The sequence below is a fragment of the Pelobates fuscus genome, chromosome 12 (assembly GCF_036172605.1).
Source record: "Pelobates fuscus isolate aPelFus1 chromosome 12, aPelFus1.pri, whole genome shotgun sequence".
Taxonomy (NCBI): Eukaryota; Metazoa; Chordata; class Amphibia; order Anura; family Pelobatidae; genus Pelobates; species Pelobates fuscus.
In genome coordinates, this window is record NC_086328.1 from 130179191 (window position 1) to 130192763 (window position 13573).

General features: G+C 40.2%; 1 protein-coding gene across 1 annotated transcript in view; it reads right to left on the reverse strand.

Moving 5' to 3' along the window:
- The window catches only part of ELP4 (elongator acetyltransferase complex subunit 4), a 228612-nt gene that overhangs the window by 212800 nt on the left and 2239 nt on the right, over nt 1-13573 (reverse strand). The window contains exon 2 of the mRNA XM_063438894.1: nt 6140-6175. Within this exon, the coding sequence (XP_063294964.1) occupies nt 6140-6175 (36 nt within the window). The remainder of the gene's footprint in view (nt 1-6139; nt 6176-13573) is intronic.

The following is a 13573-nucleotide window of genomic DNA, read 5'->3' on the forward strand; positions in this document are numbered from 1 at the left end:
AATAACAAGACAGACAAAACAAGGTTTACAAGATTACAAATAAACGTGATGATATATATATATATATATATATATATATATATATATATATATAGATATGTTAGAATTGAGCTATGGAAGCTCGGACAGTACTGAAAACATTAACACAGCCAACTTCACAGAAAGGTTATGAAGACAGAGAGGTCTCATGACTTAAGTAAATTGGCCTATGGTGCGAGTCATGCAGATAAAACAAGAAATCATAAAACAAATGTCATTACACTGTAGAGCAGTTTGGGAGGATAATTTGCAGGCTTTTAGTAATGAAGACATGTTTATCTCATTGGGCGATCATTTTACGAATGTCTTTTTAGCTAAATGTTTCGGAAGGAGGTACATTTAGCGAAATCGCTGGCATGCTGAATAAAGTTAAAGGGGGAAAATAAATTACAAAATAAAATACAAAAAAAATCCAAATTACAATAATAAGAAATACTTCTTATATGAGAAAAAAAAAAAACATCCTGTAGAAGAATGTTATCTAAATAACATTTAATGCTTTTCCCCAACATAAACATAGAAATGGTTTGCAGGTTAAAAAATATGGATCACATGTTGCAAGTACAAGACTAGCAAAAGGACTGTAACATTACTAAAATATAAAAAATAGTTATTCTTGCAAATATAAGTAGATGCTCTTTATACCCTTTACTGGATACAATATGCAGATACGAAATGTGAGGTGGTCATATTGCTATAAGGTTAGCATTAATGCTTTATTATCATGAATCAAGCTTCACTTGACATTTAAAAGGGACATCCAAAGCACCAAAATGACATCGTAATGTAGTGTTTTTGGTGTAAACATGGTGTCCCATTTATGTAAAACACTGCCATTTGTGCAAAACAGCATTATTTACATTTGTCTGAAGACACACCTATACCATGAATGTCAGACTGTCAGGTTCCTCCTTAACCCCTTAAGGACACATGACATGTGTGACATGTCATGATTCCATTTTATAACAGAAGTTTGGTCCTTAAGGGGTTAAAGGGGACTTGTCAGTCCCCAAACTACTTTGAAAAGAGCATTACATTTCATATATATATATATATTGCTAGCAGTTTTGCTAGCAAATGTATAAATTGAGAGCAAAACTATGTAAAAATAGGGCTCCTACTTATTAGTCAAATCTTCGGCATGGACTATGTCAACAAATTGTCTGACAAGGGAGAGCAGAAAAGACCACTCACAGGCAAACTCTCTGATGAAGCCCTGAGAGGAGAAAAGCGTAATGTGTTGTCCCTAGCATCTATTGGACTTTTTTTTTTTTTTTTTTAAATATTAGATATTTGGTAATCCGTTACTTAATAAAGGTAATTTTATACATTTATTATACTTACCTAGGATATTTACCTCCATTCTGCTTCCTGTTTACCTTCCAACACCCTAAGGTGGGAATTTTACCAGGACTGCCTACAGCAAGTCCTGCTCTAGAGAATGTGAGTACATTTTCATATATACACATTTCAGTTATTTGAATGCACATCACTATTGGAGTATTCTGGTCTTTCTGTTCCCTATACTTGCTGGAGAAATACTCCATTGAAAACACTCCTATCCACATATATCATCTAGATCCACATATATCCTTAGACAGGACTTATACCACCCATACAAAATCAAGCAGAGCTCTTAGCTCTGGAAAACGTGAGTTCATTACCAACACCAGTTAGTATTAGAATGTTTTATTTGTACTGTATTGCACTATTTTTTTATTTCTTTTTGAGGTAATTTTACATTAAAATATTCCAAAAGGGGGGCGGAGCCGACTGAGCAACTGAGAGGACGCATTTTCTCGGAGCTCCGTCTCTGACCTATATAAAATCGGAGATATATGGTGGAAATCGAGCCCAAAACCTCCCCACACACCACCCAAACATGGGCTAAAAGACCATGGGCAGGAAATCTAAGATGGCAAAAGCCGAAAAAATCCCCCACGGGAGGGACATTGGCGAGATGCTTCGGCTCTTGCAACAGGCCGCGTGGCCCAAAATGGCGCAGCAAGACAACCTCTCCTCCTATTCATCGGAGGATTTCACCTCCGACATCCTGGAAGGTGCATCCTGCAGGCCACCACCAGATAACAGACAGGTACCCCCAAAATCCGGGGACCCAGTCACTGCCGAACAAATCAAGACTATGCTGGCGGAACTCCACAAAGATTTGGCGGCTGACATGGCCCACTATAGAAAGGCCATTGAAGGCGCCACGACAAAAATTACTCAGCTAGAGGCCAGCTCAAGCACCCAAGACACAAGGCTACATGCACTCGAACAGACAGTCACAGACCTAGTCAAATGGCAAACCGCTACCAATGACAGGCGTGACACCATAGAGGACCAAAGAAGACGGTACAATTTAAAGCTGAGGGGGATACCGGAGTCGGTAGGCCTGGATGACTTACCTCATTACATCAGGTGCCTACTCGAAGTCCTACTACCGTCGAAGCGAGTGAAAACCATGAAAATTTACGGCATGTTTAGGTTGCCGAAATCACCCCGAGCACCGACGGCAGACCTCATACTGCGGTTCCAAACACTGGCCGACAAGAACTCGCTTGCGACTGCAATGCGGGGCAAAACCCCCCTTATGTTTGAAGGGGCATCACTGACAGCATTCCCAGATCTGACCAGGAACACAATAGCCTGGCGAAAAGCCCTACAACCCCTCTTGTACCATATTCAGGCCAAGGAAATCCCATACAGATGGGGCACCCCTCGTGCCGTATCATTCACTCTCAACGGGACCGCATATAAGGCGCAAGACAAACAAGAGCTGGAAACTCACCTGCAAGCAACAGGTATTCTTCAAGCAGCACCGGCGTCCAGACGGAGCATAGCCCAACTGAACCCAGATACCATCCGGGACTTTACCCCACGGAACCCCTCCAGGGCCTCCCCAGGCGGATCCCCCACTTGAGGAACCACCGACAAGCCAACCTATAGTGACTTTCCCTCGCTTTACATTCCACCATCCACGCAGACGGAACGTCTCATACAGTCAGAGACTAAATCTCAGCAGTACCACCAACACCTCTTTTTAATGTTTTTTATAATGTTTTCTCTAATTGTTTCTTTAATATTTTCTTTAACGTTTTCTTTTGTGTTTTCTGTAATGCTCACACATAGTGACCCAACAATGCCACCACCGTATAACCCGCAACACCTAGTGGCTAACACAACTAGACTGTGCAAACCACCATAACATACCATGAATACCCACACAGGGTGGCAGATGCCCACCTAGCAACGCCATCACCAACCCTCATTACACTACCACACCCTCACCCTCCACCCCCCTGCCGACACACTGCGGACCACTTAGAGAACGACTATCTCGAACAAAGGCAAAGGGGAAGCCCTCCAGGGCAGACACATAGAGAGCAACACCGCGCACACTTCACCCTCACGAAGGGCACTAATGATACCAACACAGGTTTTTTCCTCTCTAGAGTTAACCTTACATTTTAAACTGTGCTATGATATGAAAGCCATATATGTTATAAATGTCATTTGACACGATGAATATGTGCCGTTGTGGCCAAGAATGCATCATTGTTACCTTTATGCACGCAAAAATAAAGAATTAAAAAAAAAAAAAAAAAAAAAATATTCCAAAAGGTATACATTTTCCCATTTGCACTTTACATAACATCTAGCACGGTGTTTCCTTTGTTTTTTTTCTCAAAACAACTCTCCCACTCCAAGTTTGACAAACTAGATCAGGAAATAGACAGGAACAATGTTCTACTTATTTGCCTTCTCGTGACATTACATACATCCGCATATGTAAATGTACCCACCATTAAAGCAAGTCATTTAATTTGTTTGCTTAAAAGGGACACTCCAGGCACCCAGACCACTTCTGCCCATTGGAGTGGTCTGGGTGCCAACTCCCACTACTCTTAACCCTGCAAGTGTAATTATTGCAGTTTGTTATAAACTGCAATAATTACCTTCCAGGTTTAACTCCAACTCTAGTGGCTGTCTACTAGACAGCCACTAGAGGGAACTTCCTGACTCATAGCAAAGATTTTCTTTGCTAGAGCGTCGCTGGACGTCCTCACGCTGTGTGAGGACCTCCAGCGTCGCTCAATTCCCCATAGGAAAGCATTGAAAATTTTTCAATGCTTTCCTATGGGGAGTGCTAATGCGCATGCGCGGCATTGCCGCGCATGCGCATTAGGTCTCCTCGGCCGGTGGGCGGGATCAGTCTCGCCCACCAGCCGACGGAGTCAGAAGGAGGAGCGGCGCGGAGGAGGAAGCAGCGACGAGGGACATCGCCGCTGCCTCAGGTAAGTGACTGAAGGAGTTTTCACCCCTTCAGTAACCGGGGATTGGGAGGGAGAGGGTACCTCCAGTGCCAGGAAAACAGAGTTTTCCTGGCACTGGAGTTTTCCTTTAACACACTCATAAATGCGTTTCTTTCAGCTTGGTGTAGTCATTTGCCTAGGATTCTGCAAAGCACAATATACATTTTTGTATACTTTATACATCTGTTAAGATTTCAAATTCCAATTAATAGGAAATAGAAAAAAAATATCTGATTTATTTTAAGCTTTGATATGAACCCTGGAGAGCTTGATTAATTGAATGGTGAATATGAATATTTCATATTTTTAGACCATGTGAAATTTATAGGGGTGGTTGGCTACAATTCGGATAGGTTTACCCCTCTCTTCTTTTGGCATTTACAGCACAACTTTCTAATTCTACACAAAGATCTTCCACTGCCCGCAGATATATTGTTGAACTTTAAAATGGCAGAGGAACTTTGAAACTGTAGTTTGAATCCCTCCTTTATAATATTCAAAATCCTCAACTTGAACAATAAATTGGAGAATCTATCAAATTTGATACATTTTCCTTTTAATTTAATGAAATGTAAATACAGTCTAACAACATGAATGCTGTAGAATCTCAAACCAGTACCATGTCTATTGTTGTAATGCCTATTCCTTTAAGGCTGCAGAAAATGGGGCATTGTTATGGCAAACTTGTTACACACCCGTGCAGTAAACTGATAGGCAGACAGAAAACCTTTCAGAACATTCTGCCAATCATAACTGAATTAATGACATATTATTCAGCCACCATACAAATGGGGTTCAATACAATTATATTTAAAGTGCACAAACCGTGAAATCTAAACGATATGAACAATCAGAGACCTACCTTTTCAGGATTTTTTCACAATCTGAGAACTTTGGGTGGAAAGCGCTGCTCCTGACATCTACTCTAGTAAGTTCCGATCTGTTTACTGCAACTCATTTCACCCTTGTGGTTTAGATCAACATATTTAAAGGAACACTCCACCTAATGCACTTTAGCTTACTAAGGTGCTCTATGGGTAAAGTGCAGATTTAAATAGAAATTGGAGCTATTATAAATTAAGCAGGTTACACCCCCTGGCTGCCAATCACACAACTGGACATGTTACTTCCTGGTTTGTTTAGCTCAGTGAAACTAAATTTAAGAGACAGCAATTGCCCAGAGCATGTGCCTGCATTGGGCAGTTTGTGACTGAAAACATACAGAAAGTCTCGGGTGCATTAGAAGGGAAGGGCTTGCAAAGGCAAATGCTGCCAATACAAGATCCGCAGCTTTTGTAAGCGTTTTTTTCATTTTTTTGTGAAAATTATTTGTTGAGAAATTATAGAAGAGAATAGAAATGGTTAATGGAGATAGTTTCATAAGGTATAAAGAGGCAGAATCATATTTTCCATATTACAGCATAAGGTTGTTAGTGCTGGCCTGCAGTGATTCCTGTGGAGAGCTGTTTTTATTTACCCCTAATTAAAAATTAGACGCATGGATCCGTTTTTTTTTGGGGGGGGGGGGGGGGGGGGGGATATATTTACTAAATAGAGTTTTTTATTATTTAGTTTTTGGGCAATCGAGTGTCCCGTTAATGGATTCTGTATTTAAATAAACCCGGCAGGAAGATTGTATTGGTCAGTTTGCTACATTACTATCCAAACAGGACTTTGAAACAAAAGGAAACATATCCATCAGTTGAAATACTGAACAACACTGTAGTAAACACACTTTCAGGCAACTAGACATGAACCATTAATAGCAAATAGAAGGTACTGACCAATCAGAAGAAGTGTTCCGACAGCTATACCTCCACCTATGGGAAAGAAAGGAATAAAGGTAAAATATGTTCAATAAAGCACGTAACAAGTTATGGTTAATTACAAAAGTAAAAATTGCTGAATATTCAAAGTGACTTTCCGAAAATGTAGTGTTTATACACCACTGATACTTCTGGGACAGTCTCTTTGCAACAGAACCACTAAATGAAGTAGTTATGGTGCTTACAGTGTCTCTTTAATGTAGTAGTCTTGGTTTATGGACTCTGTCCCTCTACTTGGATAACGTTAGGTTTCTAAGCTACGAAAATCTTTAAATATGTAAAAAATCTGAGTTCCTGACAAATACCGACTAGAGACACTTCCTCCTTATGACATTTAACCTTCAAAGGTCTTCACGTTCAACACCTCTCGGATGCAACACTTTTTCCACGAGATGGAAACTATCATGCATGCACCACAGCACCTCAGTGCTTCACTAGACTGGACCACAACTGGTGACCTCATTGTGGGTGGACTGACTGCGATGAGAAGTTTGTCCCCGTGCTGAAATAAAGGTGTTTTTTAATTTAAAACAAGGGGAAGCTGAATCTGAACCAATAATGGAAACATTAGCGGTTTTCTTTAAGACATTAACATTTTTTTCTATGTTCCATTTCTTCTGATCTCCATTTATGAACACACTATTTCGACTTAATTTCTGTCTTTACAAATTTGCATAACAAACAATGACACTTTGATAATACAAGTCTGTCTAAACATCATTGACAACTGTCTTAGCAGATTATACTGAATTACAGTTAAATTATGTTAGCAAGAAAAGGATTTTTTTTCTAAATTAAAGTTAATTGTATCTTTAACGATAATGTTATAATTCATACCATTGAGAATCACCCCCAATTAAAAGCACCAATAAATATGGATAACTTTAAAATGAGAAAAATATATACCGTATATATTGTACATTTGACGGATTTATTTTTAATTGTGTAGAAGTTAAAGCATAAAAGGAACTGCAAAGTAAAAGGTATTCCACTATAAATTTGGGTTTTAAGAAGCATAATAATTGCTATCATAACAGTGTCGTAACATCCTAAATGCCACTACTGGGCTAATTGTATCAGTTGCACATCTCTGCCAGGCTCTACACTGGCTCCCCGTTCACAGTAGAATAAATCTTAAGATTTTCACTCTGACCTACAAAGCCCTTACGAATATGCTGTTCCTGACTAACCAACAAATCTACTCCAGCCTGCCAGCCTAAGATCAAACAATGACCTGCTCCTGGTATTTCCTTTATTATCACCTCTTCCATGCTAGAGTGTAGGACTTCTCTCCTTAGGCACCAACCCTCTGGAACGCACTTCCCAGCACGGTCAGACTTTCACCTAGTCTCCATTAAGACATTATTGTTTAGGTAAACCTACCGCTCAACTCAGTAACTAATGCAATCCGCTTACCCGATAAATCCCCTCATCTCACTCTGTTTTAACCTCATTCTCACCCTTGCAGTCCCCACCTCCTGCTTTTCACTCCATCTAGATTGTAAGTTCCTATGGGAATAGGGGCCTCATCTCCTCCTGTATTTGTTTGCCAAATTTTGTATTTTCTCTTAGTTATACCGTACTGTACCATTGTATCCATGGATATGTGATGGCACTTCATAAATAAAGTAAAATAATAACAAAACTACAAGAATGAGTCAGACAGGAATACATAGTAACAGACTACATTAAGTCCTGGACTACAAAGTTATGAAGACGAAGATAATAACCAAGGAGTAAACATTATAATATAGATATAAACAAAACAACAGTTCTTGGTTCATCCGGCTATTGGATAATGCAAAATTATGTTGTAAATGTACGTTGCGGCTTATGTACACGATGGGTGCTGGGAGAATTGTACTCACTCCCACTCCCAATGACAATGTGATCATCTTTCACTGACTAATAAAAATTGTCAAATTTGAAAAAAAAAAAAAAAAAAGATAATGCAAAATTTCCTCCAACAAGTGCATGTTATATGTAGCTGGTCCAAGAAAATCTTCCAAGTCCCTTGCTGGATTCCTGAAAGCCAAGTATTGTACAATGGCTGGTCAAGGGTGCGTTATCTGACTCCTTGTGGAGGAAGAAGACAGTTGGCAAACAGTGGACATCTATATTGACCTCACTGTAGTAATTCGATCTGTCTCTAGCCCCAAACCCGAAGAGTAGAAAAATGTTCAGTTTAAAGCTTGGCCCACCATCAAGATCAATAATTGAGCTGCGAGGGCAGTCAAGATTAAAACTCCAATACATCTGGTGATCTATTTGCAATATATCAAAAGTGCTAAATAGTCTTACAGTGCAAACGTGTGCAGCAACCATTCAACTCTCGTGACATCAAAAAAGGATTTACAAAACTATAAAAACAATAAGTAGGAAAAAAATATTCTGTCCTGTTCATAGGACCCTAAAAAACATTAAAGTGTATAAAGTGCAGATCAGTACAATAAAGACTAACCATATCGATAGAGGCTCCTTATGAAAATCACTCATAAAATAGGATTGGTTTTAATGTCACATAACACTATACTGCTCAGAGAGGTACAGATCCGTCGTATGTACTGCACGACATCATCCACATAGAAGCAAAATAGCGGCCTCCAGAATTACAATAATCAGTTTATTGCCTTTTATCACAAAAAAGCTTCAAAACCAAGGAGGTATACATGGGGCTGCACACTACGCATTTTACTCTGCCTCTCAGGGTTTTCTCAAACGTCTGTCAGTTTATACATAAGTACTGGTATTTTTTAATTATACCAGTTTTACAGCCAAGTCGAGATGGTACTCAGGATTGTTGGTGTGACTAGGCCTGGCTACCACTGGATTTTAAAATCCAGTGCTGGGTGGGTGTGAGTCTATTAGGCACACAGTGTTCTGTATACAGTTAAGCCACTTGTAGCGAGGATGGAGGTCAGAGCAGGCCTGGAGAGAGCCAGGTATAGTTCATATTTTTGGATAAACTTTTAAAAAATATTTAATATTGTTCATAAAATATATATATATATATATATATATATATATATATATATATATATAATGATAATGCTATAATTCATACCATTGAGGATCACCCCCAATTAAAAGCAGCAATAAATATGGTTAACCATAACCCCTTAAGGACCAAACTTCGGGAATAAAAGGGAATCATGACAGGTCACACATGTCATGTGTCCTTAAGGGGTTAAAATGAGAAAAAAATATATATATATATATATATATATATATATATATATATTGTACATTTGACGGATTTATTTTTAATTGTGTAGAATTGTATATTATATATATTTTTTTTTTTAGTATTTTGAGAAGGTTTCAAATATTCTATACAGAATTTCCATGGTCTCTCCTCCATGGATCGTGCAGAGTAGTACGCAAGGTGACCTGGTTCCCAAAATATTGCCATACTGGACTTCTGGAAAATGGATGTTACCGCAAGTTGCCTGCTCCCAGGGTGTGTCAAGGCTAGTCACTTCCTACGCACAAACCTCAAAGATTATACAGGGAGTGCAGAATTATTAGGCAAGTTGGATTTTTGAGGATTAATTTTATTATTGAACAACAATCAATGAACCCAAAAAACTCATTAATATCAAAGCTGAATATTTTTGGAAGTAGTTTTGTTTGTTTTTAGTTATAGCTATTTTAGGGGGATATCTGTGTGTGCAGGTGACTATTACTGTGCATAATTATTAGGCAACTTAACAAAAAACAAATATATACCCATTTCAATTATTTATTTTTACCAGTGAAACCAATATAACATCTCAACATTCACAAATATACATTTCTGACATTCAAAAACATAACAAAAACAAATCAGTGACCAATATAGCCACCTTTCTTTGCAAGGACACTCAAAAGCCTGCCATCCATGGATTCTATCAGTGTTTTGATCTGTTCACCATCAACATTGCGTGCAGAAGCAACCACAGCCTCCCAGACACTGTTCAGAGAGGTGCACTGTTTTCCCTCCTTGTAAATCTCACATTTGATGATGGACCACAGGTTCTCAATGGGGTTCAGATCAGGTGAACAAGGAGGCCATGTAATTAGATTTTCTTCTTTTATACCCTTTCTTGCCAGCCACGCTGTGGAGTACTTGGACGCGTGTGATGGAGCATTGTCCTGCATGAAAATCATGTTTTTCTTGAAGGATGTAGACTTCTTCCTGTACCACTGCTTGAAGAAGGTGTCTTCCAGAATCTGGGAGTTGAGCTTGACTCCATCCTCAACCCGAAAAGGCCCCACAAGCTCATCTTTGATGATACCAGCCCAAACCAGTACTCCACCTCCACCTTGCTGGCGTCTGAGTCAGACTGGAGCTCTCTGCCCTTTACCAATCCATCCATCTGGCCCATCAAGACTCACTCTCATGTCATCAGTCCATAAAACCTTAGAAAAATCAGTCTTGAGATATTTCTTGGCCCAGTCTTGACGTTTCAGCTTGTGTGTCTTGTTCAGTGGTGGTCGTCTTTCAGACTTTCTTACCTTGGCCATGTCTCTGAGTATTGCACACCTTGTGCTTTCGGGCATTACAGTGATGTTGCAGCTCTGAAATATGGCCAAACTGGTGGCAAGTGGCATCTTGGCAGCTGCACGCTTGACTTTTCTCAGTTCATGGGCAGTTATTTTGCGCCTTGGTTTCTCCACACGCTTCTTGCGACCCTGTTGACTATTTTGAATGAAACGCTTGATTGTTCGATGATCACGCTTCAGAAGCTTTGCAATTTTAAGAGTGCTGCATCCCTCTGCAAGATATCTCACTATTTTTGACTTTTCTGAGCCTGTCAAGTCCTTCTTTTGACCCATTTTGCCAAAGGAAAGGAAGTTGCCTAATAATTATGCACACCTGATATAGGGTGTTGATGTCATTAGACCACACCCCTTCTCATTACAGAGATGCACATCACCTAATATGCTTAATTGGTAGTAGGCTTTCGAGCCTATACAGCTTGGAGTAAGACAACATGCATAAAGAGGATGATATGGTCAAAATACTCATTTGCCTAATAATTCTGCACACAGTGTACTATAAGAGATTACAATCAGTCTTTAGTGTGGCTTAATGTACAAAAGCAAACAGTCCACAGGTAAGAGAAAAGAGGAACAAGCCAAAATTAAGGATAACAGAAAATTGGAAGAACAGTTAGATCCAAATTCAAAGATTCCACAGGTTAGAATTCAAGGCTACGTCAATCCGAATTACACAACACAACTCAACACGCAGTCACGAGAACAGAGATAACGTCAAGACAAACACGAGTGGTCAGTGAAGCCTTACATAGTGCTCAGCTGTATAATTTTGGCCTGCATCAATAATTACTCCAAAACATACAATACTTGTGGCGGTTGATTAACATGGACCGGAGTAAAAAAATAAATACAAAATAAATAAAAAAAAGACACTGACAACAGAGTAAATAAATGGAGTGCCAACAGGAGGAGCGATCCACATGAATCTCGATGATGGAGTGATGCTCTGCATCAGTACACAAGGAGCCGTCATCTTAAAAATTGAAACACGAATGACACAGCATTAATATTCATTCATCAGTGCCAAGAAAATGCCAGAACAATGGCAGAATATAGGCAATGAGGATGGGAGAACGGACTGAAAGGGGAAATAAATTTGTGTTACGTGAAAATGTGTCAGTGATCTGTCAGGGCTCTGACATGATAGCTTAATGAAGTGGTCTTGGTGCCTGGTCCACCTAGGTTTAACCCTGTCTGCTGTAAATATAGCAGTTTCAGAGAGACTGCAATGTTTACATTATGGTTAATACAGCCTGTAGTGGCCGTCTCATTGACAGCCGCTAGAGGCGCTTCTCACTGAGAAGACGCCAGCGTCCATAGGAAAGCATTGAGAAATACTTTCCTATGGACTGATTGAATGCACACGCGGCTCTTGCCGCCCATGCAGCCGATGACGTGAGGAGAGTCCCCAGCGCCGAGGGAGCCCGGCGCTGGAGAAAGGCAAGTGTTTAACCCCTTCCTCCCCCTTGAGCCCGGCAGGAGTGGGACCCTGAGGGTAGGGGGGACCTATTAGCACTATAGTGCCAGGAAAACGAGTTTGTTTTCCTGGCACTATAGTGGTCCTTTAACCCCTTAAGGACCAAACTTCTGGAATAAAAGGGAATCATGACGTGTCACACACGTCGTGTGTCCTTAAGGGGTTAACCTAAAGTTGTTTTGGTGACTATTGTGCCTCTTAAGTTGTTAGTGTATGAGGGGGATCTTACCTGAAATGGGTTAATCCATTATCGAATGGTTTAACCTAAAAGTCGGAGACGGAGTTTAGTCACGCTTAATAAATCGAATGAAAAGGATACAAACGAGTTGACCCCTACAGGTAAGCAGCCACTAGAAACCTTCTTGCACCATAAACGTAATGAAGTTATGGTGCCCATAGTATTCCTTTATGAAGGTGGTAAATTGTCCAGAGGAGAATGAAGTAGAAAAGCTTCATAGTTTAAAGGAACACTATAGTGTTAGGAATACAAACTTGTTATCCGGACACTATAGGTATAAATAACAGTTTAGTCCCCAGGCACGCTTTACCTCCGGTGAGAAAGGTGATGTTACTCACCTTTTTCCAGCACCACTCGACTCCGGTCACGGCTGGCTGCCACCTTGGCTGAGATCAAACTTAATTATCTCATCCAATGCTTTCCCATAGTGCTGTGTCAGGCTCCGCCTCCACTACTCCAGACATCGGCAGGGAAACCTAATGTGCATGCTCCGTGATCACATGAAAACTACCCCATAGGGAAGCATTGAATCAATGCATTCCTATAGGGTTTTAGCTGACACTGGACGTACTCATGTGTTACGTTTGGTCGAAAGCTCCTCTTGTGGCTGTCTGGTAGTTAGCCACTAAGGGAGGAGGTAATGATTGCAGTTTATCAATAACTACAATAATTACAACTGCAGGGTTAAGAGGACTGGGAGACTGCACCCAGTCCACTTTAATGAGCTGATATAGTCTGGTGCCTATAGTGTCTCTTTAATGAAGAATAGCAAGTATAGGAAAGATAAAGTGCCATCATGTCAGAAATATTTATTGTAGGAGGCATGTAAAAAAATTATATATCTGTAAAAAAGTTTCTCTCCAAGCTCCAAAATGCACTGCAGGAGCTAAAGAGATACTGCCTGTGACAAAACCAGAGATTTTGCCCAAGTATACCTATTCCTCGTTCGCCTAGTCCCATACGTTTATTACTTTGTGCTCCATGTATTTCGTCTGAATAAAAACTACCGAACCCCCAGACCACCCCCAAGTGAAGCGTGCCACTAACTGACCACACAGGCTTGTGGTTAACCACCGTGAAACTGCCGAACAGATGGGTGGTCGCCGTTCGAATGCACGAACACGTGGCAGTGGCC